At 65.6% G+C, this 26326-nt stretch overlaps 1 protein-coding gene across 1 annotated transcript; it reads left to right on the top strand.

The window, feature by feature from the left end:
- Positions 1-3202: 3202 nt before the first annotated feature.
- LOC125427902 (structural maintenance of chromosomes protein 1A-like) lies at positions 3203-23615 on the top strand. The gene is made up of 5 exons (XM_048487469.1): positions 3203-3215; positions 3250-3438; positions 5397-5509; positions 22091-22125; positions 23543-23615. The coding sequence occupies exons 1-5, from the start codon at positions 3203-3205 to the stop codon at positions 23613-23615; spliced, it is 423 nt and encodes a 140-aa protein (XP_048343426.1).
- The last annotated feature ends 2711 nt before the right edge of the window (positions 23616-26326 follow it).

Below are 26326 nucleotides of genomic sequence, written 5' to 3' on the forward strand. Positions count from 1 at the left end.
GGGGAGTTTTAGCTGGTGGGCCTGCCCTGCCGAGGAAAAGTTAGTGCCTCTGGAAATATACTGTCTACAACACGATCCCCCAATGTAGTGAGTGTTTACCTGGTGTCCAGCCATCTGTTTGAGGTTGGAGGGTGGTGTCTTTAGAAGTAGGGATCCCAGGGGCCCATCCGCATGGCTTTTTCACAGAAGATTAGATGCTGGTTTTGGTGTGTCTACTCCCTGTGTTTTGGAGTGTTTCTTCAAGCTGGAGTAGCTTTTCATCTGTACATTCCCTCGACTTAATTGGAGGACTTCAACACCAGCTGGGAGGGCTGCAGGATGAATTTCCTGCTGACTGCAGGGCGGGATGGAGATGGCTGATTCTGCAGTCCAAATTCAGAGTCCCGAAAGCTGTTCTGCCGTCACCGCTAGGATTTTGAATTTTCACTGATGAAAGCACCGGCAGAATTCTGGCCCACCTGCTTGCAAGAGAAACGTGCCTGCCTGCAGATGTTTGGGCCAGGGGGTTGGGCACTGGAGGAAAGCCAGAGAGAATTTGCAAGACACTAGTGAACCGAAAGGACTCGTGTCCGTTTCTGCCCTGAAATTCTCATCGCTCCCCATCGCTCTGGTCTCATCAAATCCCACCCCCTCCTCTGCAAAACCTTTTTTTAAAGAAGATCTTTGAAGCTGGTAATAGTCTCCTGGGGGGAATCTGCAGTGAGGACAGAGGATTTAAGGCTGGTTAAGCTAGGGGAAATGAGTAAGTTTTGAATGGCTAAGGCCAGCTTGGGTGTCCAAACTAGTCTGGGGGGCGGTTCATTTGGTGGTGAGGAAGCTGCATGTCTGGCCTCTTGATGTGATAAAACAAGTCTAAGGGGGAGGTGATCACCCAGCAGAAGATCTCCAATCTGGAAGGATAAAACAGATGGTCTCAACTCTGGGGAAATGAGGAGATAGTCAATGACACTGCAGCCATGAGGAGAAACAAAGGTATAATCTTGAGCATGGGCGTGGCACTTTAAGCCGTTAAGCCAAAGTTTGTTGTGCTTGATGGCCAAGTGAATGAGCTCTGCTAACAAAGCAGCATTGGAGTGAGTATCCTTGGAGTCACGAAAGGCAGGAAGTAAAAGTGAGTGGTAGGGTTCATCATCAAAACCTTCCTGCTCAAGAAGGGAAGCTAAATTTGCACCTACTCTTGCATTAAAGTCCCCCATTAGAACAATCTCAGAGGAGGGGTGGCTACATTCAAGCTCCTCAATATAGATGGATAGGTTATCCCAAATTTCACACAAGGTAGCTTTCTGAAGACCAGGAGGAACATAAATATTAACAAGGACTAGAGAAAGATCCTCCCAAAGAATATGAGCTGTCTGAGCGAAGGAGGGATCTTTTTTTTTAAATCACAAGGAAGGGTAAGGAAAAAACAAACCAAGAAATTTAATGTGCGTTTATTCTGATAAAGCATGAGCTTTGTCAACACAGAATCTTGATTTCTTGAGTTGCAGTACGTGCCAAGCCTTCCCCACAAGAATGCAAACGACACACCCCTGCCAGATTGCAAGATCTTGGAAGTTTGGAGGACAGCTAGTTGGGGAGTGAGGAAAGTGGAGCGTCCTCTTATCATCCCAAACTCCTCCAAAGAGGAAGGAAGGGCTTCACTGTGACAATCATTAATTTGTTAAAAGTTCCATCTGTTGATCATTTGCTTTGCTAGCCCTCATTTCAGCAAGAGGAAACCGGCCCGGGCCGGCTTAACCGTCAGCAGCTCCGAAGTCCCCCTGTTAAGGCTCCCTTGGAAAGAGGATAAACACCACCTCCTGGGGAACAAGTGGGGAGAGCAGGCTCCTCCCGCTCTTCCAGGACAGGGCTTCAAGCTCAGGGCTGCATCCGGATCGCGCCGTCCAGCCGGATCACTTCGCCGTTAAGCATTGGGTTTTCCACAATGCACTGCACCAGATGAGCGTACTCGCCTGGGTCACCCAGTCGACTTGGGAAGGGCACCTGGCGGGCCAGGAACGTCCGAACTTTCTCAGGGAGCGACGCCAGCAGGGGGGTTGAAAACAGGCCTGGGAGGGGGAGAAAGCCAAAGAGATTAACAGCCGTCCCCACCCCTACTTTGCGAATCCTCACGAGCCAGGGTTGTGTGTATACTTCCATTCCACAGGAGAACAAAAAGCACAGAATTCAGTTTCCATTCTTTATGTTTGTTAAAAGACAACGTTTAAGAACCCCGACGGTCTTGAAGGGTGCAGGCAATTCCTGCTGAAATCTGCGATGCCCGTGGGGGGCCCTGGGGGCGTTTGGCGGGATTTCAGTTGCCCTTTACCTCCCATCCCATGACTACAGAACAGCAAAAACCACTAAATGTTACCATATATACTCGTGTATAAGTCGACCCGCATATAAGTCGAGGCACCTAATTTTACCACAAAAAACTGGGAAAACTTATTGACTCGCGTATAAGTCGAGGGTGGGAAATGCAGCATCAATTGAGGCATCAGTAGGTTAAATGTTTTTGAATATTTATTTCAAAGAAAAACAGTAAACTGGCTCTGTAAGTGGAAAAGAGGGTCAACAAGAACAATATGGTATCAACAATAACTTTAAAAGTACAAAAACCTTAGCTCAACCAGCAACCAAGCTAAAACACAAGAGTTAAAATCCTCCAAAACTGGATTCCTCATCATCATCTGTATGCCCAAATGTAACCCAACTTAGATTTTAAGAGGGATATTATCAGAAATGAAAAATCTACTATTAGCTTCCATTGTAAACAATGGGGGATGGGTATCCCCTTTGGGGGTCATCAACTTTGGATCCCCTGACCCAAACTTCTTCACTCAAACCTGGCTGGTTTCATAAAGAGACTCTCCTGAAGATTCCTAGCCAGGCTTGGTGAAGAACTAGAGGGTCCAAAGTTATGGACCCTCAAAAAAGGTAGCCCCATCTATTAATAGCTCCCATTGAAAACAATGGGGAATGGGGGCACCTCTTTGGGGGTCCATAACTTTGGACCCCCTGAACTAAACTTTACCAAACTTGGCTGGTATCATCAGGAGAGTCTTCTGAGGGTACCCTGAAATTTTGGTGCCTCTAGCATAAAAACTGCGCCCCCTGCTGGCCGGCAAAGTAAAAACACACAGAAATTTTTAATGACCCGCGTATAAGTCGAGGGGAGCTTTTTCAGCATTAAAAATGTGCTGAAAAATTCGACTTATACATGAGTATATACGGTAAGTTTTGGATTCCTCCCTGCTCTCCATGCAGGCAAGTCAAATCTCATGGATGCCATCAGCTTCGTGCTTGGCGAGAAGACCAGCAATCTGAGGGTGAAGACCCTGCGGGACCTGATCCACGGGGCTCCGGTAGGGAAGCCGGCTGCCAACCGGGCCTTTGTCAGCATGGTCTACTCCGAAGATGGCGCTGAAGATCGCACTTTTGCACGCGTCATTGTGGGTGAGTCTTGGGGGTTGAGTGATAATGGGAAAAGGAGGTATTGCAGGGGCCCTGTGTGGTGGGCATCGGGTTCAAGGAGGGGCCCCTGAGATGACATGGGACAAGGAGCTGGCCGGGCAGAATTCAAGGGGAAAAGGATTCTTTGTCTTGGGGAAACTTCCTTTGGGGGCACCAAGTCCTGTCTGGAATGTGACATCTTTGAAACGAACCCCATAGTGTTCACCTGGATTTCTTCCCCCACGTTCTTTGTCACGCCAGCTTTCAAGTGCACCATCTTGGTCAAGTCGGGGAACAGCAAGCAGCAGCTGTAACACAAGCAAAGGTTGGGTCGGGAGACTCAGCGTACAGCAAAGTCAGTGGTTCTGGCACGCAGTAGAGACGTTGCTATAACACAGCAGCTCTTCCCTTGGTCTCTTTTAAGTCAGATGCTCACCTGGCAGCGAGAGATGCTGTGCACCTGGCTCGTCCATCAGACCGGCTCCTACAGTCACTATATTAGGTCTTGGATCTTAGACCAATAAATGGACTCTGGATTTGTTGAAGGCTTTCACGGCTGGATTCAACTGGTTGTTGTGGGTTTTCCGGGCTGTGTGGCCGTGGTCTGATAGATCTTGTTCCTAATGTTTCGCCTGCATCTGTGGCTGGCATCTTCAGAGGTGTACGACAGAGGGAAATTTGTTACAGAGGGAATGTGTAACAGACTTCCCTCTGTGATACACCTCTGAAGATGCCAGCCACAGATACAGGCAAAAAGTTAGGAACAAGTTCTATCTATCTTTCAGTGGAGACCCAGGTGGCCCACGTAACCCGGGTTGCCTTTTTCCACCTTAGTCAGGCCCGACGGTTGGCTCCCTTCCTCTCCAACTCGGACCTAGCCACTGTGATCCATGCAACGGTCACCTCCAGGTCACTATTGTAACTCGCTCTATGCGGGCCTTCCCTTGCGTTTGATCTGGAAACTGAAACTGGTCCAACATGCGGCGGCTTGCTTGCTCACAGGGGGCGCCTATCGAGATCATATTCAACCTGTGTTGCGCCGCCTGCATTGGCTCCCAGTTGAATTCCGAATCATCTTCAAGGTGTGGGTGTTGACCTTTAAGGCCTTACGTGACCTGGGACCCTCGTACCTTCGGGACCGCATTACCCCATATGTCCCAGTCCGACCTCTGCGTTCGGCAGAGGCCAATTTACTGGTGGTCCCTGGCCCCTCAATGATGCGGCTGGCCTCCACTCGGGCCAGGGCCTTTACGGCTCTGGCACCGGCCTGGTGGAACACTCTTCCTCCAGCTGTCCGGGCCCTGCGGGATTGGGGTGATTTCCGCAGGGCCTGTAAGACTGAGTTGTACCACTGGGCCTTTGGAGCAACCATCCGCTGAGTGTGCCGCCCCCCCCCCCCCACTGTTCCATATGGGTCTTTGTTCCATGTGAGCCCCTAATATCATCGGGTTTTATCATCTCCCCTCTCTCCTCTTTTCCTGGGAGAGATTTAGTTTATGGTTAAGCACTGGCTTTTGTGGGATGCCTAGGTTAGGAAGTATTTGCTGTTTTTGAATGACATTTATGATAATTATGTTTTAATGATTTTATGTATACTGTTTTTGTGTTGTTCACCGCCCAGAGCCCTCTGGGGATGGGGCGGTATATCAAATAAAAAAAATAACTAAAATGAATAACATAAAGACCTGAAAGGGCTTGGGCTGGACACTGGTTTTAGTGGTGGACTGCCTCTGTACATCGAGGTTCCCTTTAGTCACCAAGGCTAGTAGCCGCTGGTAGACCTATCCTCCATCAAGCACGTTTCACTATGTTTTCCGGAGCAGAGCTATTTTCTTTTGCAAATAATTGTCACCAGCGGCACTTCTGCGCAAGATTTGGGGCAAGGCTGGACCTCCTCCTAGCTCCTGCTGGATTTGAGTCTTGCTGCTGGGTGAGCAACGGGGGCTTCGTGTGTCTTCCAGGGAGCTCTTCGGAATACAAAATAAACAACAAAGTGGTGCAGCTGAGCGAATACAGCGAGGAGCTGGAGAAGCTGGGCATTCTGATCAAAGCACGCAATTTCCTAGTCTTCCAGGTAAGCTTGTTTTGAATCTGGGATCCCCAAGTTTGGTGAGCCTGTAGGTGCCCTTGGAATTCAAATTCAAAGACCTTTATTAGGCATCAGGAGAAAATACAGATAAAACTGTGCAGTAATATGATCCTGAGTTTGACAGGGTAAAACAACTGCTCACAGTTCATACAGTACAAACTTCAAGAAAATAAGTAAATAAAAAGAGAGCTAGAAACTTATTTTACAATATCGAGCAGGAACTTGGCCCCCATTTTCAACTGCCTGGGATCCTCATTGTTCAAGAGGCGGTTCAATTTGGAATATGGAGGGCACAAGTAAGTCGGTGTTGAAAAGAACAAGCTAGGTCTGAGTTCTATGAATTTCGGGCAGACTAATAGAACATGCTCCAAAGATTCCTCAGAGGTTGAGCAATATGGACATGTACGCTTTTTCTGTGAGTGTGCCATGAATCTCTCCGGGGAGAAGGTGAGAGGGAATGTGTTTGTTCTTGCTCTGGTGAATAGCCACCTAGACTTAGGGTCGAGCAAGATATTTAGGTAAGCAGCTGTCCTGCAGCTCCCAGGCATGATTTCAAAGTGAAGGGGGGAAAACAGGCTCCATGCTTTGCTAACTAGGAGTTGATGTTCCTGGTCGAATAGCCGTTCCTTAATACGGTGACGCAGATCACTGGGGGGAAGCATAAGGAGCCCTTGGAACTCTTGGGGCTGGATGGTGGGCGCAACTACAAAATTAGGGAGTGGACTCAGCACCAGGAGGCGGGGCCAACCACAAAATGGTTGCCATAGAATGAGAAATGTTTGGATTTATACACCGCTTTGCTCTACCATAAGGAGTCTCAGGCTCATTCCGCACATGCAGAATAATGCACTGTCAAACTGCTTTCAGTGCTCTTTAAAGCTGTGCGGAATGGCAAAATCCACTTGCAAACAGTTGTGACAGTGGTTTGAAAACGCATTATTTTGCGTGTGCGGAAGGGGCCTCTTGAGTTTGCAAACTTCTTTTCCCTTCCTTTCCCCACAACAGACAGGTGGGTGTGGCTGAGAGAGTTCTGAGAGAACTGACTAGCCCAGGGGTCTTCAAACTATGGCCCTCCAGATGTTCAGGAACTACTAATTCCCATCAGCCCTGCTACTTGGCCATGCTGGCAGAGGCTGATGGGAATTGTAGTTCCTGAACATCTGGAGGGCCATAGTTTGAAGACCTCTGGACTAGCCCAAGATCACCCAGTAGGCTTCATGTGTAGGAGCAGGAAAACAAATCCAGTTCACCAGATAAGAGTCCACCACTCGCGTGGAGGAGTCAGGAATCAAACCTGGTTCTCCAGATTAGAGTCCACTGCTCTTAACCACTAACCATGCAGGAGATGGAGCCAACCCCAAACATCAGAACAAGAGTTTGGATTTATATCCCCCCTTTCTCTCCTGTAGGAGACTCAAAGGGGCTTACAATCGCCTTTCCCTTCCTCCCCTCACAACAAACACCCTGTGAGATGGGTGGGGCTGAGAGAGCTCCAAAAAGCTGTGACTAGCCCAAGGTCACCCAGCTGCTGTGTGTGGGAGTGCACAGGCTAATCTAGTTCCCCAGATAAGCCTCCACAGCTCATGGCAGCGCGGGGAATCAAACCCAGTTCTCCAGATTAGAGCGCACCTGCTCTTAATCACTACACCGCTGCTGATCCTGGGAGTGAGGTCACACATATCTTGAATAGTAACTTGTTAACGTATCAAGCAGAAGCTCTGCTTAAGACGACACCTTTAAATAAATTGTTTAAAAATATTTTCTTACAAATATTGTATACATTTTATCTTCAGCCATATAACAAAGATCCCTGAACTGTGATGGCAGTTGCTGCCAAAGCAGCAGTTTTTTAAAAAAATGCCCTGCCAATGAGATCTCTGATGGCCAAGTGAAAACTCTATTGCAGTGATGTCGAACCTTTTCGAGACCGAGTGCCCAAACTGCAACCCAAAACCCACTTATTTATCACAAAGTGCCAACATGGCAATTTAACCTGAATACTGAGGTTTTAGTTTAGAGAAAACGGTTGGCTCCCAGGCGTGCGTTACTCAGGAGTAAGCTTGGTGGTAGTCGATGGCTTTGCTTTGAAGCAACCGTGCAACGTTTCACATGAGTGAATCGCGACCCTAGGAGGGTTTACTCAGAAGCAAGCCCCATTGCCTGCAACCGAGCTTACTCCCAGGTAAAGGATAGCGCTTTAGTTCTTCACAAGAAAATCAGTGGGGTGTAACAGCGCTTAACAGGGTTACCTACACTGCTTCCCCAAAACTAGGTCTTAGGTTTAATGCTAATAATCGAGCCCAGCGGCCCAGGCCAGCCTAGACGTGGGGGGTGGGGGCGTGATTTCCCCCCACATGATGAACTCTGTTTGCGTGTGCCCACAGAGAGGGCTCTGAGTGCCACCTCTGGCACCCGTGCCATAGGTTCGCCACCACTGCTCTATTGGGATAAAGTGTCACCTGGCCCTGATCACTTTCTAAAAACACTTGGTTGGGGTGGGGGGGGGGTGGGGGGGGGGGGGGGTGGTTGGGGGGCGGTGGGGGGGGGGGGGGGGGGGGGGGGGGGGGGGGGGGGGGTGGGGGGGGGTGGACCCCCCCGTGCCCCCCCCCCCCCTCTGATTTTATCTGTACCATTCTTGGTTTTTTTGCCAAGCCCCCTCCCGAGGATGGGATCGGGCGCTGCTAACAATCTCTGTGTGTTGCTGCTACTGTGTTTTAAAATTTTTAAATTTTATATATTTTTTAATTTTTTAATTTTTATTTTAAAAAATTTTATTTTATTTTTTTAAATAAATTTTTAAATTTTTATTTTTATTTTAAAAATTTTTAAATTTTATATATTTTATCATTGTATATTATGTGTTGTCTATTTGGCCCTATTGTTCACCGCTCAGAGCCCTTCGGGGGTTGGGCAGTATATGAAAATATTAACAACCACCACCACCCTGCTTTAGATGGATAGCCTGACAGGCACTGATATACTAGAACAAAACCAGGCACAGTCCATTGCTCAATTCTTTCACCCCTCCCTGACATAAATGCGAAATCCTCCCCTCCCCCCCCCCAATAGATCTTCTGCAGAGGGTTTGAAAGGTGCTGTGGGTTGAGCTTTGGATGCTATGAGCAGAAGGGATTTTGTGGAGGCTGGACGAAGAAAAGGAATTGATGCAATTTATGGAGGCTGGACAAAGAATGGGATTTTGCGGAGTCTGGATGGAGTTTTGCCCAAATAGACTAGTTCAGGGGTAGGGAACCTGCGGCTCGAGAGCCGCATGCGGCTCTTCTGCTGTGGGGGGGGGGGGGGGTGGGGGGGGGGGGGGGTGGGGGGGGGGGGGGGTGGGGGGGGGGGGGGGTGGGGGGGGGGGGGGGTGGGGGGGGGGGGGGGTGGGGGGGGGGGGGGGTGGGGGGGGGGGGGGGTGGGGGGGGGGGGGGGTGGGGGGGGGGGGGGGTGGGGGGGGGGGGGGGTGGGGGGGGGGGGGGGTGGGGGGGGGGGGGGGTGGGGGGGGGGGGGGGTGGGGGGGGGGGGGGGTGGGGGGGGGGGGGGGTGGGGGGGGGGGGGGGTGGGGGGGGGGGGGGGTGGGGGGGGGGGGGGGTGGGGGGGGGGGGGGGTGGGGGGGGGGGGGGGTGGGGGGGGGGGGGGGTGGGGGGGGGGGGGGGTGGGGGGGGGGGGGGGTGGGGGGGGGGGGGGGTGGGGGGGGGGGGGGGTGGGGGGGGGGGGGGGTGGGGGGGGGGGGGGGTGGGGGGGGGGGGGGGTGGGGGGGGGGGGGGGTGGGGGGGGGGGGGGGTGGGGGGGGGGGGGGGTGGGGGGGGGGGGGGGTGGGGGGGGGGGGGGGTGGGGGGGGGGGGGGGTGGGGGGGGGGGGGGGTGGGGGGGGGGGGGGGTGGGGGGGGGGGGGGGTGGGGGGGGGGGGGGGTGGGGGGGGGGGGGGGTGGGGGGGGGGGGGGGTGGGGGGGGGGGGGGGTGGGGGGGGGGGGGGGTGGGGGGGGGGGGGGGTGGGGGGGGGGGGGGGTGGGGGGGGGGGGGGGTGGGGGGGGGGGGGGGTGGGGGGGGGGGGGGGTGGGGGGGGGGGGGGGTGGGGGGGGGGGGGGGTGGGGGGGGGGGGGGGTGGGGGGGGGGGGGGGTGGGGGGGGGGGGGGGTGGGGGGGGGGGGGGGTGGGGGGGGGGGGGGGTGGGGGGGGGGGGGGGTGGGGGGGGGGGGGGGTGGGGGGGGGGGGGGGTGGGGGGGGGGGGGGGTGGGGGGGGGGGGGGGTGGGGGGGGGGGGGGGTGGGGGGGGGGGGGGGTGGGGGGGGGGGGGGGTGGGGGGGGGGGGGGGTGGGGGGGGGGGGGGGTGGGGGGGGGGGGGGGTGGGGGGGGGGGGGGGTGGGGGGGGGGGGGGGTGGGGGGGGGGGGGGGTGGGGGGGGGGGGGGGTGGGGGGGGGGGGGGGTGGGGGGGGGGGGGGGTGGGGGGGGGGGGGGGTGGGGGGGGGGGGGGGTGGGGGGGGGGGGGGGTGGGGGGGGGGGGGGGTGGGGGGGGGGGGGGGTGGGGGGGGGGGGGGGTGGGGGGGGGGGGGGGTGGGGGGGGGGGGGGGTGGGGGGGGGGGGGGGTGGGGGGGGGGGGGGGTGGGGGGGGGGGGGGGTGGGGGGGGGGGGGGGTGGGGGGGGGGGGGGGTGGGGGGGGGGGGGGGTGGGGGGGGGGGGGGGTGGGGGGGGGGGGGGGTGGGGGGGGGGGGGGGTGGGGGGGGGGGGGGGTGGGGGGGGGGGGGGGTGGGGGGGGGGGGGGGTGGGGGGGGGGGGGGGTGGGGGGGGGGGGGGGTGGGGGGGGGGGGGGGTGGGGGGGGGGGGGGGTGGGGGGGGGGGGGGGTGGGGGGGGGGGGGGGTGGGGGGGGGGGGGGGTGGGGGGGGGGGGGGGTGGGGGGGGGGGGGGGTGGGGGGGGGGGGGGGTGGGGGGGGGGGGGGGTGGGGGGGGGGGGGGGTGGGGGGGGGGGGGGGTGGGGGGGGGGGGGGGTGGGGGGGGGGGGGGGTGGGGGGGGGGGGGGGTGGGGGGGGGGGGGGGTGGGGGGGGGGGGGGGTGGGGGGGGGGGGGGGTGGGGGGGGGGGGGGGTGGGGGGGGGGGGGGGTGGGGGGGGGGGGGGGTGGGGGGGGGGGGGGGTGGGGGGGGGGGGGGGTGGGGGGGGGGGGGGGTGGGGGGGGGGGGGGGTGGGGGGGGGGGGGGGTGGGGGGGGGGGGGGGTGGGGGGGGGGGGGGGTGGGGGGGGGGGGGGGTGGGGGGGGGGGGGGGTGGGGGGGGGGGGGGGTGGGGGGGGGGGGGGGTGGGGGGGGGGGGGGGTGGGGGGGGGGGGGGGTGGGGGGGGGGGGGGGTGGGGGGGGGGGGGGGTGGGGGGGGGGGGGGGTGGGGGGGGGGGGGGGTGGGGGGGGGGGGGGGTGGGGGGGGGGGGGGGTGGGGGGGGGGGGGGGTGGGGGGGGGGGGGGGTGGGGGGGGGGGGGGGTGGGGGGGGGGGGGGGTGGGGGGGGGGGGGGGTGGGGGGGGGGGGGGGTGGGGGGGGGGGGGGGTGGGGGGGGGGGGGGGTGGGGGGGGGGGGGGGTGGGGGGGGGGGGGGGTGGGGGGGGGGGGGGGTGGGGGGGGGGGGGGGTGGGGGGGGGGGGGGGTGGGGGGGGGGGGGGGTGGGGGGGGGGGGGGGTGGGGGGGGGGGGGGGTGGGGGGGGGGGGGGGTGGGGGGGGGGGGGGGTGGGGGGGGGGGGGGGTGGGGGGGGGGGGGGGTGGGGGGGGGGGGGGGTGGGGGGGGGGGGGGGTGGGGGGGGGGGGGGGTGGGGGGGGGGGGGGGTGGGGGGGGGGGGGGGTGGGGGGGGGGGGGGGTGGGGGGGGGGGGGGGTGGGGGGGGGGGGGGGTGGGGGGGGGGGGGGGTGGGGGGGGGGGGGGGTGGGGGGGGGGGGGGGTGGGGGGGGGGGGGGGTGGGGGGGGGGGGGGGTGGGGGGGGGGGGGGGTGGGGGGGGGGGGGGGTGGGGGGGGGGGGGGGTGGGGGGGGGGGGGGGTGGGGGGGGGGGGGGGTGGGGGGGGGGGGGGGTGGGGGGGGGGGGGGGTGGGGGGGGGGGGGGGTGGGGGGGGGGGGGGGTGGGGGGGGGGGGGGGTGGGGGGGGGGGGGGGTGGGGGGGGGGGGGGGTGGGGGGGGGGGGGGGTGGGGGGGGGGGGGGGTGGGGGGGGGGGGGGGTGGGGGGGGGGGGGGGTGGGGGGGGGGGGGGGTGGGGGGGGGGGGGGGTGGGGGGGGGGGGGGGTGGGGGGGGGGGGGGGTGGGGGGGGGGGGGGGTGGGGGGGGGGGGGGGTGGGGGGGGGGGGGGGTGGGGGGGGGGGGGGGTGGGGGGGGGGGGGGGTGGGGGGGGGGGGGGGTGGGGGGGGGGGGGGGTGGGGGGGGGGGGGGGTGGGGGGGGGGGGGGGTGGGGGGGGGGGGGGGTGGGGGGGGGGGGGGGTGGGGGGGGGGGGGGGTGGGGGGGGGGGGGGGTGGGGGGGGGGGGGGGTGGGGGGGGGGGGGGGTGGGGGGGGGGGGGGGTGGGGGGGGGGGGGGGTGGGGGGGGGGGGGGGTGGGGGGGGGGGGGGGTGGGGGGGGGGGGGGGTGGGGGGGGGGGGGGGTGGGGGGGGGGGGGGGTGGGGGGGGGGGGGGGTGGGGGGGGGGGGGGGTGGGGGGGGGGGGGGGTGGGGGGGGGGGGGGGTGGGGGGGGGGGGGGGTGGGGGGGGGGGGGGGTGGGGGGGGGGGGGGGTGGGGGGGGGGGGGGGTGGGGGGGGGGGGGGGTGGGGGGGGGGGGGGGTGGGGGGGGGGGGGGGTGGGGGGGGGGGGGGGTGGGGGGGGGGGGGGGTGGGGGGGGGGGGGGGTGGGGGGGGGGGGGGGTGGGGGGGGGGGGGGGTGGGGGGGGGGGGGGGTGGGGGGGGGGGGGGGTGGGGGGGGGGGGGGGTGGGGGGGGGGGGGGGTGGGGGGGGGGGGGGGTGGGGGGGGGGGGGGGTGGGGGGGGGGGGGGGTGGGGGGGGGGGGGGGTGGGGGGGGGGGGGGGTGGGGGGGGGGGGGGGTGGGGGGGGGGGGGGGTGGGGGGGGGGGGGGGTGGGGGGGGGGGGGGGTGGGGGGGGGGGGGGGTGGGGGGGGGGGGGGGTGGGGGGGGGGGGGGGTGGGGGGGGGGGGGGGTGGGGGGGGGGGGGGGTGGGGGGGGGGGGGGGTGGGGGGGGGGGGGGGTGGGGGGGGGGGGGGGTGGGGGGGGGGGGGGGTGGGGGGGGGGGGGGGTGGGGGGGGGGGGGGGTGGGGGGGGGGGGGGGTGGGGGGGGGGGGGGGTGGGGGGGGGGGGGGGTGGGGGGGGGGGGGGGTGGGGGGGGGGGGGGGTGGGGGGGGGGGGGGGTGGGGGGGGGGGGGGGTGGGGGGGGGGGGGGGTGGGGGGGGGGGGGGGTGGGGGGGGGGGGGGGTGGGGGGGGGGGGGGGTGGGGGGGGGGGGGGGTGGGGGGGGGGGGGGGTGGGGGGGGGGGGGGGTGGGGGGGGGGGGGGGTGGGGGGGGGGGGGGGTGGGGGGGGGGGGGGGTGGGGGGGGGGGGGGGTGGGGGGGGGGGGGGGTGGGGGGGGGGGGGGGTGGGGGGGGGGGGGGGTGGGGGGGGGGGGGGGTGGGGGGGGGGGGGGGTGGGGGGGGGGGGGGGTGGGGGGGGGGGGGGGTGGGGGGGGGGGGGGGTGGGGGGGGGGGGGGGTGGGGGGGGGGGGGGGTGGGGGGGGGGGGGGGTGGGGGGGGGGGGGGGTGGGGGGGGGGGGGGGTGGGGGGGGGGGGGGGTGGGGGGGGGGGGGGGTGGGGGGGGGGGGGGGTGGGGGGGGGGGGGGGTGGGGGGGGGGGGGGGTGGGGGGGGGGGGGGGTGGGGGGGGGGGGGGGTGGGGGGGGGGGGGGGTGGGGGGGGGGGGGGGTGGGGGGGGGGGGGGGTGGGGGGGGGGGGGGGTGGGGGGGGGGGGGGGTGGGGGGGGGGGGGGGTGGGGGGGGGGGGGGGTGGGGGGGGGGGGGGGTGGGGGGGGGGGGGGGTGGGGGGGGGGGGGGGTGGGGGGGGGGGGGGGTGGGGGGGGGGGGGGGTGGGGGGGGGGGGGGGTGGGGGGGGGGGGGGGTGGGGGGGGGGGGGGGTGGGGGGGGGGGGGGGTGGGGGGGGGGGGGGGTGGGGGGGGGGGGGGGTGGGGGGGGGGGGGGGTGGGGGGGGGGGGGGGTGGGGGGGGGGGGGGGTGGGGGGGGGGGGGGGTGGGGGGGGGGGGGGGTGGGGGGGGGGGGGGGTGGGGGGGGGGGGGGGTGGGGGGGGGGGGGGGTGGGGGGGGGGGGGGGTGGGGGGGGGGGGGGGTGGGGGGGGGGGGGGGTGGGGGGGGGGGGGGGTGGGGGGGGGGGGGGGTGGGGGGGGGGGGGGGTGGGGGGGGGGGGGGGTGGGGGGGGGGGGGGGTGGGGGGGGGGGGGGGTGGGGGGGGGGGGGGGTGGGGGGGGGGGGGGGTGGGGGGGGGGGGGGGTGGGGGGGGGGGGGGGTGGGGGGGGGGGGGGGTGGGGGGGGGGGGGGGTGGGGGGGGGGGGGGGTGGGGGGGGGGGGGGGTGGGGGGGGGGGGGGGTGGGGGGGGGGGGGGGTGGGGGGGGGGGGGGGTGGGGGGGGGGGGGGGTGGGGGGGGGGGGGGGTGGGGGGGGGGGGGGGTGGGGGGGGGGGGGGGTGGGGGGGGGGGGGGGTGGGGGGGGGGGGGGGTGGGGGGGGGGGGGGGTGGGGGGGGGGGGGGGTGGGGGGGGGGGGGGGTGGGGGGGGGGGGGGGTGGGGGGGGGGGGGGGTGGGGGGGGGGGGGGGTGGGGGGGGGGGGGGGTGGGGGGGGGGGGGGGTGGGGGGGGGGGGGGGTGGGGGGGGGGGGGGGTGGGGGGGGGGGGGGGTGGGGGGGGGGGGGGGTGGGGGGGGGGGGGGGTGGGGGGGGGGGGGGGTGGGGGGGGGGGGGGGTGGGGGGGGGGGGGGGTGGGGGGGGGGGGGGGTGGGGGGGGGGGGGGGTGGGGGGGGGGGGGGGTGGGGGGGGGGGGGGGTGGGGGGGGGGGGGGGTGGGGGGGGGGGGGGGTGGGGGGGGGGGGGGGTGGGGGGGGGGGGGGGTGGGGGGGGGGGGGGGTGGGGGGGGGGGGGGGTGGGGGGGGGGGGGGGTGGGGGGGGGGGGGGGTGGGGGGGGGGGGGGGTGGGGGGGGGGGGGGGTGGGGGGGGGGGGGGGTGGGGGGGGGGGGGGGTGGGGGGGGGGGGGGGTGGGGGGGGGGGGGGGTGGGGGGGGGGGGGGGTGGGGGGGGGGGGGGGTGGGGGGGGGGGGGGGTGGGGGGGGGGGGGGGTGGGGGGGGGGGGGGGTGGGGGGGGGGGGGGGTGGGGGGGGGGGGGGGTGGGGGGGGGGGGGGGTGGGGGGGGGGGGGGGTGGGGGGGGGGGGGGGTGGGGGGGGGGGGGGGTGGGGGGGGGGGGGGGTGGGGGGGGGGGGGGGTGGGGGGGGGGGGGGGTGGGGGGGGGGGGGGGTGGGGGGGGGGGGGGGTGGGGGGGGGGGGGGGTGGGGGGGGGGGGGGGTGGGGGGGGGGGGGGGTGGGGGGGGGGGGGGGTGGGGGGGGGGGGGGGTGGGGGGGGGGGGGGGTGGGGGGGGGGGGGGGTGGGGGGGGGGGGGGGTGGGGGGGGGGGGGGGTGGGGGGGGGGGGGGGTGGGGGGGGGGGGGGGTGGGGGGGGGGGGGGGTGGGGGGGGGGGGGGGTGGGGGGGGGGGGGGGTGGGGGGGGGGGGGGGTGGGGGGGGGGGGGGGTGGGGGGGGGGGGGGGTGGGGGGGGGGGGGGGTGGGGGGGGGGGGGGGTGGGGGGGGGGGGGGGTGGGGGGGGGGGGGGGTGGGGGGGGGGGGGGGTGGGGGGGGGGGGGGGTGGGGGGGGGGGGGGGTGGGGGGGGGGGGGGGTGGGGGGGGGGGGGGGTGGGGGGGGGGGGGGGTGGGGGGGGGGGGGGGTGGGGGGGGGGGGGGGTGGGGGGGGGGGGGGGTGGGGGGGGGGGGGGGTGGGGGGGGGGGGGGGTGGGGGGGGGGGGGGGTGGGGGGGGGGGGGGGTGGGGGGGGGGGGGGGTGGGGGGGGGGGGGGGTGGGGGGGGGGGGGGGTGGGGGGGGGGGGGGGTGGGGGGGGGGGGGGGTGGGGGGGGGGGGGGGTGGGGGGGGGGGGGGGTGGGGGGGGGGGGGGGTGGGGGGGGGGGGGGGTGGGGGGGGGGGGGGGTGGGGGGGGGGGGGGGTGGGGGGGGGGGGGGGTGGGGGGGGGGGGGGGTGGGGGGGGGGGGGGGTGGGGGGGGGGGGGGGTGGGGGGGGGGGGGGGTGGGGGGGGGGGGGGGTGGGGGGGGGGGGGGGTGGGGGGGGGGGGGGGTGGGGGGGGGGGGGGGTGGGGGGGGGGGGGGGTGGGGGGGGGGGGGGGTGGGGGGGGGGGGGGGTGGGGGGGGGGGGGGGTGGGGGGGGGGGGGGGTGGGGGGGGGGGGGGGTGGGGGGGGGGGGGGGTGGGGGGGGGGGGGGGTGGGGGGGGGGGGGGGTGGGGGGGGGGGGGGGTGGGGGGGGGGGGGGGTGGGGGGGGGGGGGGGTGGGGGGGGGGGGGGGTGGGGGGGGGGGGGGGTGGGGGGGGGGGGGGGTGGGGGGGGGGGGGGGTGGGGGGGGGGGGGGGTGGGGGGGGGGGGGGGTGGGGGGGGGGGGGGGTGGGGGGGGGGGGGGGTGGGGGGGGGGGGGGGTGGGGGGGGGGGGGGGTGGGGGGGGGGGGGGGTGGGGGGGGGGGGGGGTGGGGGGGGGGGGGGGTGGGGGGGGGGGGGGGTGGGGGGGGGGGGGGGTGGGGGGGGGGGGGGGTGGGGGGGGGGGGGGGTGGGGGGGGGGGGGGGTGGGGGGGGGGGGGGGTGGGGGGGGGGGGGGGTGGGGGGGGGGGGGGGTGGGGGGGGGGGGGGGTGGGGGGGGGGGGGGGTGGGGGGGGGGGGGGGTGGGGGGGGGGGGGGGTGGGGGGGGGGGGGGGTGGGGGGGGGGGGGGGTGGGGGGGGGGGGGGGTGGGGGGGGGGGGGGGTGGGGGGGGGGGGGGGTGGGGGGGGGGGGGGGTGGGGGGGGGGGGGGGTGGGGGGGGGGGGGGGTGGGGGGGGGGGGGGGTGGGGGGGGGGGGGGGTGGGGGGGGGGGGGGGTGGGGGGGGGGGGGGGTGGGGGGGGGGGGGGGTGGGGGGGGGGGGGGGTGGGGGGGGGGGGGGGTGGGGGGGGGGGGGGGTGGGGGGGGGGGGGGGTGGGGGGGGGGGGGGGTGGGGGGGGGGGGGGGTGGGGGGGGGGGGGGGTGGGGGGGGGGGGGGGTGGGGGGGGGGGGGGGTGGGGGGGGGGGGGGGTGGGGGGGGGGGGGGGTGGGGGGGGGGGGGGGTGGGGGGGGGGGGGGGTGGGGGGGGGGGGGGGTGGGGGGGGGGGGGGGTGGGGGGGGGGGGGGGTGGGGGGGGGGGGGGGTGGGGGGGGGGGGGGGTGGGGGGGGGGGGGGGTGGGGGGGGGGGGGGGTGGGGGGGGGGGGGGGTGGGGGGGGGGGGGGGTGGGGGGGGGGGGGGGTGGGGGGGGGGGGGGGTGGGGGGGGGGGGGGGTGGGGGGGGGGGGGGGTGGGGGGGGGGGGGGGTGGGGGGGGGGGGGGGTGGGGGGGGGGGGGGGTGGGGGGGGGGGGGGGTGGGGGGGGGGGGGGGTGGGGGGGGGGGGGGGTGGGGGGGGGGGGGGGTGGGGGGGGGGGGGGGTGGGGGGGGGGGGGGGTGGGGGGGGGGGGGGGTGGGGGGGGGGGGGGGTGGGGGGGGGGGGGGGTGGGGGGGGGGGGGGGTGGGGGGGGGGGGGGGTGGGGGGGGGGGGGGGTGGGGGGGGGGGGGGGTGGGGGGGGGGGGGGGTGGGGGGGGGGGGGGGTGGGGGGGGGGGGGGGTGGGGGGGGGGGGGGGTGGGGGGGGGGGGGGGTGGGGGGGGGGGGGGGTGGGGGGGGGGGGGGGTGGGGGGGGGGGGGGGTGGGGGGGGGGGGGGGTGGGGGGGGGGGGGGGTGGGGGGGGGGGGGGGTGGGGGGGGGGGGGGGTGGGGGGGGGGGGGGGTGGGGGGGGGGGGGGGTGGGGGGGGGGGGGGGTGGGGGGGGGGGGGGGTGGGGGGGGGGGGGGGTGGGGGGGGGGGGGGGTGGGGGGGGGGGGGGGTGGGGGGGGGGGGGGGTGGGGGGGGGGGGGGGTGGGGGGGGGGGGGGGTGGGGGGGGGGGGGGGTGGGGGGGGGGGGGGGTGGGGGGGGGGGGGGGTGGGGGGGGGGGGGGGTGGGGGGGGGGGGGGGTGGGGGGGGGGGGGGGTGGGGGGGGGGGGGGGTGGGGGGGGGGGGGGGTGGGGGGGGGGGGGGGTGGGGGGGGGGGGGGGTGGGGGGGGGGGGGGGTGGGGGGGGGGGGGGGTGGGGGGGGGGGGGGGTGGGGGGGGGGGGGGGTGGGGGGGGGGGGGGGTGGGGGGGGGGGGGGGTGGGGGGGGGGGGGGGTGGGGGGGGGGGGGGGTGGGGGGGGGGGGGGGTGGGGGGGGGGGGGGGTGGGGGGGGGGGGGGGTGGGGGGGGGGGGGGGTGGGGGGGGGGGGGGGTGGGGGGGGGGGGGGGTGGGGGGGGGGGGGGGTGGGGGGGGGGGGGGGTGGGGGGGGGGGGGGGTGGGGGGGGGGGGGGGTGGGGGGGGGGGGGGGTGGGGGGGGGGGGGGGTGGGGGGGGGGGGGGGTGGGGGGGGGGGGGGGTGGGGGGGGGGGGGGGTGGGGGGGGGGGGGGGTGGGGGGGGGGGGGGGTGGGGGGGGGGGGGGGTGGGGGGGGGGGGGGGTGGGGGGGGGGGGGGGTGGGGGGGGGGGGGGGTGGGGGGGGGGGGGGGTGGGGGGGGGGGGGGGTGGGGGGGGGGGGGGGTGGGGGGGGGGGGGGGTGGGGGGGGGGGGGGGTGGGGGGGGGGGGGGGTGGGGGGGGGGGGGGGTGGGGGGGGGGGGGGGTGGGGGGGGGGGGGGGTGGGGGGGGGGGGGGGTGGGGGGGGGGGGGGGTGGGGGGGGGGGGGGGTGGGGGGGGGGGGGGGTGGGGGGGGGGGGGGGTGGGGGGGGGGGGGGGTGGGGGGGGGGGGGGGTGGGGGGGGGGGGGGGTGGGGGGGGGGGGGGGTGGGGGGGGGGGGGGGTGGGGGGGGGGGGGGGGGGGGGGGGGGGGGGGTGGGGGTGGGGGGGTGGGGGGGGGGGGGGGTGGGGGGGGGAGGTGGGGGGGGGGGGGAGCGGTGAGCGGGGGGGCGCGGAGGTGGGGGGGGGGGGGAGGTGGGGGGGGGGGGGGGAGGGGGGGGGGGGGGGTGGGGGGGGGGGGGGAGGAATTCAGCCACGCATTGATCTACAAAAAACAGTAATACACGCTGAAGGATAAAAGAACCTTGCAAAATATAAGGAGAATAGCATTTATTTGGATCATGGACATATGAAGAGCAAAGATTGTTCATTTTTTCATGATACGCTGGACTGAGCCGGTGCAAATTGTGTTTAGCACATAAGGAGTGATTACAACGCTCCTTCCGAGGGAGTCTATTGAGAATAGAAATATTAATAAGCATTGTGTATATTGCATTTTATGTATGTTGAGAAATATGAGTGTATAATACATTGAAGCCACTATAGCAGCATACGTGAGTCTTGTATATTTTTTCGGTCCGGTTTCTTAGACGTTCCTTAAGACGCACGTTTTCATTCATAATTTCTTTCCCATTACTGCATCCCCTGGCAGGGAAGTGCACATTTTAAGTGCTGTGTAAAGAAGTATTTCCTCCTGTCTCCTGGGAATCATCAACTTCGCCCATCAACTTCATTGGCTGCCCCTGTGGTTCGGGAGAGGGAGGGAAATGTTCCCTTTGTCATCTCTTGCCATCCATATGTTTCATTTTTCCTGGTAGTTTTCATGCATTTGACTCAACCGTATAACAGGCAGAAACCCAATCTGGGAATTCAACGCACGGAAATGCAGCAACACCTGTTGAATTTCCACCGTGTTGCTGTTTGAAGCAAGCTAGCCCTGGCGGAGGATTCTTTTGAGAAACATCCCCCCCCCTCCCCGCCCCGCCCCAAAATACATTTCCTCTGGGACAACGGTGCAGCAGGCGGAAATTCAACAGTTTCAACTTCTCCAGCAACTGCTTGAAAAAGACTCACGGGTTTAATTCCTGCCTGCCATGCAGCTTGAAGCCCCATAGCCTCCCACAGAGGACAGGAGGAGGACGCCTATTCAGAATCCCGTCATTCATTCGGCTATTGTTTCCTGGACGTAAAATGGTCCTATACTCCCCCCCCCCGAGGGCCATTGGACTCTCCCAGGATCTCCCCCCCTTCCCCAACCCCAGCCTTGTCGGTGGTTTCTCCCAGCCCGAGCTCGTCGCAGCGGCCCCGGCGTGTCCCCTCTGGGGCCCCGTAGAGGCGTCCGTGCCACTCCACGCCAGCGGGTTACCTTCACGCTTCTCAATGCCGCCGACATGTTGCTCCCGCAAAGGCCAACCTTTCAAGCCCCGCCTCTTCCTGGGGAGTAAGGGCGGAAGTGAAGCCAGAGCGGATGTGAGTCCCGGGCCTGGCAGTGGCTGCCCTTGTTTGGGGTTTCGTGAGGACGGTCGCAGAGCTGGCCGCGGCCTCCCATCGTGCCTTTTTAGTCTCCAATGGTTCTCCCCCCTCCCTTTTTAAAAAAAGATCAGTAGATTTTTAAAATTATTATTTTCTCATTTGTTAATTATTATTATTTTCTCATTTATATCCGAACATAAGATACAAGGAATGGGGTGGGGGGAAGAATCCTACAATGAATCTAAAAACAATTCTGCCAGAAAATATATACATCAATTAAAGTCCGCTCATTTCGAATCCAGTTATAAAAAGGAGAATAGTCAGAAAAAAAAAGGGGGGGGGGGAGAAAACAGTTTGATCCCCTTGAGACTGATGAAGCTATAACTTGCTGTTTTGCAAGTAGCATAAGATGTCTTTAGTTTGGAGAGGAGACGTCTGAGGGTGGATATGATTGAAGTCTATACAATTATGCATGGGGTAGAAAATGTTGGCAGAGAGAAATTTTTCTCTCTTTCCCACAATACTAGAACCAGGGGGCATCCATTGAAAATGCTGGGGGGAAGAGTTAGGACTAATAAAAGGAAACACTTCTTCACGCAACATGTGATGGGCGTTTGGAATATGCTGCCACAGGAGGTGGTGATGGCCACTCACCTGGATAGCTTTAAAAGGGGCTTGGACAGATTTATGGAGGAGAAGTCGAGGTATGGCTACCAATCTTGATCCTCCTTGATCTGAGATTGCAAATGCCTTAGCAGACCAGGTGCTCAGGAGCAGCAGCAGCAGCAGAAGGCCATTGCTTTCACATCCTGCAGGTGAGCTCCCAAAGGCACCTGGTGGGCCACTGCGAGTAGCAGAGAGCTGGACTAGATGGACTCTGGTCTGATCCAGCTGGCTTGTTCTTATGTTCTTATGTTCTTATGTTCTTAGATGTGTTTTGGGGTTTGGGGCCGCTGACCAACACCTGTAAACTAATCATGATGAACCAGGTTCGATTACCCACTCCACCACATGAGTGGAAGACTCTTATCTGGTGAACTGGATTTATTTCCGCACTCCTCCACATGAAGCCTGCTGGGCGACCTTGGGCTAGTCACAGTTCTCTTTGAACTATCTCAGCCCCACCTACCCTCACAAGGTGTCTGTTGAGGAGAAAGGAAAAGAGTTTGTAAGCCACCTTGAGATAAGGAGAGAAAGGCTCGACAGCATCCTCAGATTGGTTTGGAAAAATCATTTGGATTTACACCTGCCTTCCTCTCCTGTATGGGGATTCAAGGTGGCTTTCAAACTCCTTCCCTTCCTCTCCCCAGGACAGACACCTTGTGAGGTAGGTGGGGGCGAGAGAGTTCTGAGAGAACTGTGAGTAGGCCAAGGTCCTCCAGCAGGAATGTAGGAGTGCGGAAACACATCTGCTTCACCAGATAAGCCTCTGCCACTCATGTGGAGGAGTGGGGACTCAAACCTGGTCCGCCAGATTAGAATTCACCTGCTCTAAACCACTACACCACATTGGCTCTCAAGGGGATGAAACACAGTGGGGATGATGGAGGTGAAACATAGTGAGGATGATGGAGCCACCTTCAAGCTACGTGAAAGGATGTAATACGGAGGACGGTGCTGTGTTGTTTCTCCATAAGGACAGCTCCTTTCCCTTCCTCTCTCTACAACAGACGCCTTGTTTTCTCTCCCTGCTTATAAGTTCCTTTTGCTTCCTCTCCCCACAACAAACACCTTGTGAGGTAGGTGGGGCTGAGAGAGTTTTGAGAGAACTGTGCCAGGCCCAAGGTCACCCAGCAGGCTTCACATGTAGGAGCAGGGAAACAAATCCAGTTCAGCAGATAAGAATCTGCCGCTCCCGTGGAGTCAAACCCAGTTCTCCAGATCAGAGTCCACTGCTCTTAACCACTATATACTATGCTGGCTTTTGCATCTCTGATTCCAAGCATCTCCAATACTAAGCAGGGTTGCCAGTCTGCTGGTGGGAGCTGGAGAGTTACCATCTAACTACAAAGATCAGTTCCCCTGAGCGAAATGGATGTCTTGGAGGGTGCAGTCTATGGCAGTGATGGCGAACCTATGGCACCCCAGATGTTCCTGAACTACAATTCCCATCAGCCCCTGCCAATTGGCCATGCTGGCAGGGGCTGATGGGAATTGTAGTCTATTAACATCTGGAGTGCCATAGGTTTGCCACCACGGGTCTATGGCATTGTCCTCTTTAGGCTCCACCCCCAAGTCCCCAGGAGTTTCCCAACCTGCCTCTGGCCATCCTACCCCCTCATCCCTTGCTGCTGGCCCCAAGGGAGACCCGGCAACTCTTATCCCTCAGTCACAAGTAAGTGGGAATTACTTCCTTTTCTAAGGCTTAAAGTGACACATTCACACCTGCTGAATAATATCCTTTTAATCTGCTTTGCAGCTGGACCTGGCTGTGCGAAACAGGAAAATCCACTTCCAGACAATCATGGAAGCAGACTGGGAAACTGCATTATTCAGCATACGTAGAGGGCCTTTTCTATACGTTTGGTTTTAGAAGCACATGTCAGAATGCAGCCTTACAGAAGTCTGAAACTGGGAAGGCCTCCTCCTCCCAGCCGAAATGAAAAGATCAGTAAAAGAATGACAGAGGACTTTGGCCTCCTGCCTCGCTCAAGAATGTTGCAGGAACAAAGTTTGCGATTGTGAGAACACCTTGTTTCTGCAGACTGGCCTTACTCTGGTGGGCTGTGGGCTGAATCTGGCCTGGGCAACATAACCTCCTGCTACAGCTGCAATTTCAGCAAAAGAGCGACCGAGTTCATAGTGGAAAATGCTTCTCAGATTGCGTCTGTATTTAAAATGCAATAGGGTAGGGTGACAACCCCCCCCCCCCCCCGCGCAGGTTTGCAAACCCGCTTATAGGTTAACATTCCCAGAGCCAGGACTGGCAGTTGCGACCTCCTGCTATGCCGGGGTGGGGTGGGGGGTGGGGGGTGGGGTGTATCTGAAGGAAGCTTGCTGTGTGGGTGACTGAGACCAGCTGCCCAGCCTAACTCCCCACCCCTCGCAGGGCTGTTAAGGTGAAATAGAGCTGGCGAGACCACTGTTGTAAACTGGTTTGGGTCGTCAATGGGGAGAAAAAAGGGGTATGTAGAGAAGCTGTATTTGACTATCGAGGGGGATGTTGTCCAGCCCACAAACTACTAGATCAGTGGTTCTCAACCTGGGGGTCAGGACCCCTTTGGGGGTCAAACGACCCTTTCACAGGGGTCACCCAAGACTCTGTATCAGTGTTCTCCATCTGTAAAATGGATAAATGTTAGGGTTGGGGGTCACCACAGCATGAGGAACTGTATTAAAGGGTCGCGGCATTAGGAAGGTTGAGAACCACTGTACTAGATAGTATAAACCACTATACTGTCCAGAGTTCTCAAAAATCTAACTTAAAGCTTTTAAAAAATATTCTCAGGACGTCACTTCTGAATGCACAATTCAGAGTGCCTGTTTTTTTCCTTTAAGGCCCAAAACAGCTGAGGGCCAGGGTGACGGAGAAGGGGACCCGCCGTTTGATCTCGAGGAGCTCCCCCTTTGAAATCCTGGGGCCGTCGTTGCAGTGGTGCTCTCATCCACGAGGCCCGGTGCGCAGGGGGGGCGGCCTTGCCGTTCCCAAGGGCACGAGCTGGATGGCGTGACCTTGTGCCGAATGGGCCTGGTGGGGATGGGGGTCATCTTGTCCAGTCGCCCCAGCCTCATTGCTGCCATTCCCACCATCCGTCCTGCCCGCTGCTCCATCCATAGCTATAGGAATGGAAGTATGGGCGGGGATCCAGAACTGACCCAATGTTAGATCTCAGACCTTAAGCCAAAACACAGACTCTGGATTCTTGATCAGTAGGGCTTACTGAAAGGCATCAAGTACCTAGCTTGAGAAAGTCAGTTCTGTTCGACCTGGCTTTCCGGGGCTCCTTTATCTTTGCCCGATTCCCCGCTCCCAATTTCCCAGAGAAAGTGTGAAAAGTTGTTGTTTGAAGGCCTAGGCACCGTCAAGGATGCAATAGGGATAGATGTAGCCGCCTGCCTCGCCTCCCCACTTCCGGTCAACAGGCACATCCCCTTTCTCTGAATCAGGGAGTCTTCTCAGGGCCATTCAGCCTCATCTACGATCTGATGTCAAAGCAATAAACATGTGAATAGAAAGGAAAGGAAGCATGAAAGGCCCCAAACATATCAATCAATGCTCACATCAAACAGGTTACAAGGAAGTTGCAATCAGGTTACATATGCCAGGCTTCACTCCTAACAGGTAGGACAATCTCTTCCCATATTCTATGGGTAGTAACCAGGTCCAGGGCTTTTTAAGAGCTTGATGTACCTCACCTATGGAGAGCATCCCCCACTTGAGGCTAAGCTGGCACTTTTGACCAGGCTTTAAATTAAGAGGTTGATCTTTGAAAAAAAGCCTTCAGAATCTGATTCTAGGCGACTCATTTAGGAGACTCAAAGCCTGACATGCAGCAGTGGCCTAGTGGTTTAGAGCAGGTGCACTCTAATCTGGGGAACCAGGTTTGATTCCCCGCTCTGCCACTTGAGCTGTGGAGGCTTATCTGGTGAGCTCTCAGCCCCACCCACCTCACAGGGTGGGGGGGGGAAGGAAAGGAGATTGTAAGCCCCTTTGAGTCTTCTTACAGGAGAGGAAAGGGGGGGGGGTATAAATCCAAACTCTTATTTTTCTTCTAAGCTGCCTTCTGAGGAAGCTACAATTCTCCCTGCAGTTTCTAATTGTGTGTGTGTAACTGTACCATGTGGGGCTTTTGTTGTTTTGTTTTATTTAAATCCATTATAATTATTACATTTTCCCAACCCCAATTAGGCAGTATAGTCTTCAGAATATCGTCCCTGAATTCAGACCTACGAGGAGCAATAAAAGTGTTGGACAACATTTGCCAAGAACTATGGTGAAGTATTATTATTTTTTTAAAAAACGATTCAGCCATCTTTTGGCCTTTTACTGTAGCCAGGATTGCTGCCCTTCTACATCCACAATTAAGAATCTAACAACAGGTTTTCTAACAACCTTGCTTCTAGATATGTTTTCAAACACATCTAGACCATGTGTACAAAAGGCACCTAAGCTCAGCATTTCAGACACAACACAAAAGAAAACACACCTAGAGCACATACGCCTGATTAGAGTGCGTGGGATCATCTAGAGACAGCCAGCAGATTTAGACTTCTTGTGCACGTTAGCGAAAGACTGTAGGGGGGAACAGATCACACGCAAAGGCAACATTTCTTAATGGGAAAAGGCCTTGTATTGAATCACCAAGTTCCCTTTTTAATGAAAGGGAAATTGAATCTACAGAGAACTTCAAGAAATTGAAGAAACTTCAAGAAATTGAAGTTCTACAGAGGCAGCTGCCAAAAGGCCAAAACTGCACTACATGTGCACAGACACTCTTTGGGCCGTTGTTGGGTTGGAGTCGAATCGCACCTCAGAGACCAACGGGATTTTAGGGGTTGGGGGAGTTATGACTCTCCAAAAGCTCCTACCCTCAAAACCTTGCTGAGCTCTAAGGTGTTACAAGACTCCAAAGCTTCCCATGTTACTGCAGACCAACACGGCTACCCTCTCAAACTGTCTTTGGGTTGCGTCAGGAAGTGCACCTGCCTTTCCTGACATCAGCCATCCAGGCGCCACGAGGCGATGGGCTTCACACCTGGGAGAGGGAGTATCGGTTCTGCTGTATGGGGATTGACGTATGCTTTACAACGTAACCAGCTCTCTGACATGTTAATGGATCTACTCTCTGTTGGATGTTTCTGTGTGCTTGTAAATGTAGATAACTAGGCTGGCCCCGCTGGGAGGGGGAAGGAGGAAGGAACCCAGCGGTAGGCTATCCGACTATCTCTGCTCTGGCTTTGCTTTCAACAATTCTGTTCACGCTTCGCTTTCACACATTCTGTGGGAAACTGGGAGGGAGGTATTTTGAGGAACAAACCTGGGGGATAAATATGAACGCAGATCAGCAGAACTGGCTTCCTGAGTTTAGGGAACTTGTTGCCTGCTCAATAAAGACTACCGATCCCGTGTCTAGAGTCCGCTTATTGATTATTCGTCCAAAACCTAACAGGCTGCTGCTTCTGCCCCACGAATTCTGGTCATGTACACCCCCCCCCTTTTCACCCACATCTCACACTTTCCTTCTATCCCAGCTACCTCCCCTCCCATCCAGAATATAATTCCAGTCAAAAATGCCTGTGGACAGTGTAAAACATATGTTGTTTAAGCCAGCCGATCTGCAT

The sequence above is a fragment of the Sphaerodactylus townsendi genome, linkage group LG03, assembly GCF_021028975.2.
Source record: "Sphaerodactylus townsendi isolate TG3544 linkage group LG03, MPM_Stown_v2.3, whole genome shotgun sequence".
In the NCBI taxonomy this organism is placed as follows: Eukaryota; Metazoa; Chordata; class Lepidosauria; order Squamata; family Sphaerodactylidae; genus Sphaerodactylus; species Sphaerodactylus townsendi.

Excerpts from the sequence above, each read along its gene's own strand:
- LOC125427902 (XM_048487469.1), top strand. Across the intron at positions 3,439-5,396 it reads TTTTGCACGCGTCATTGTGG|GGAGCTCTTCGGAATACAAA; the intron begins GTGAGTCTTGGG and ends TGTGTCTTCCAG. Across the intron at positions 5,510-22,090 it reads GCAATTTCCTAGTCTTCCAG|GGTGCAGTCTATGGCAGTGA; the intron begins GTAAGCTTGTTT and ends GATGTCTTGGAG.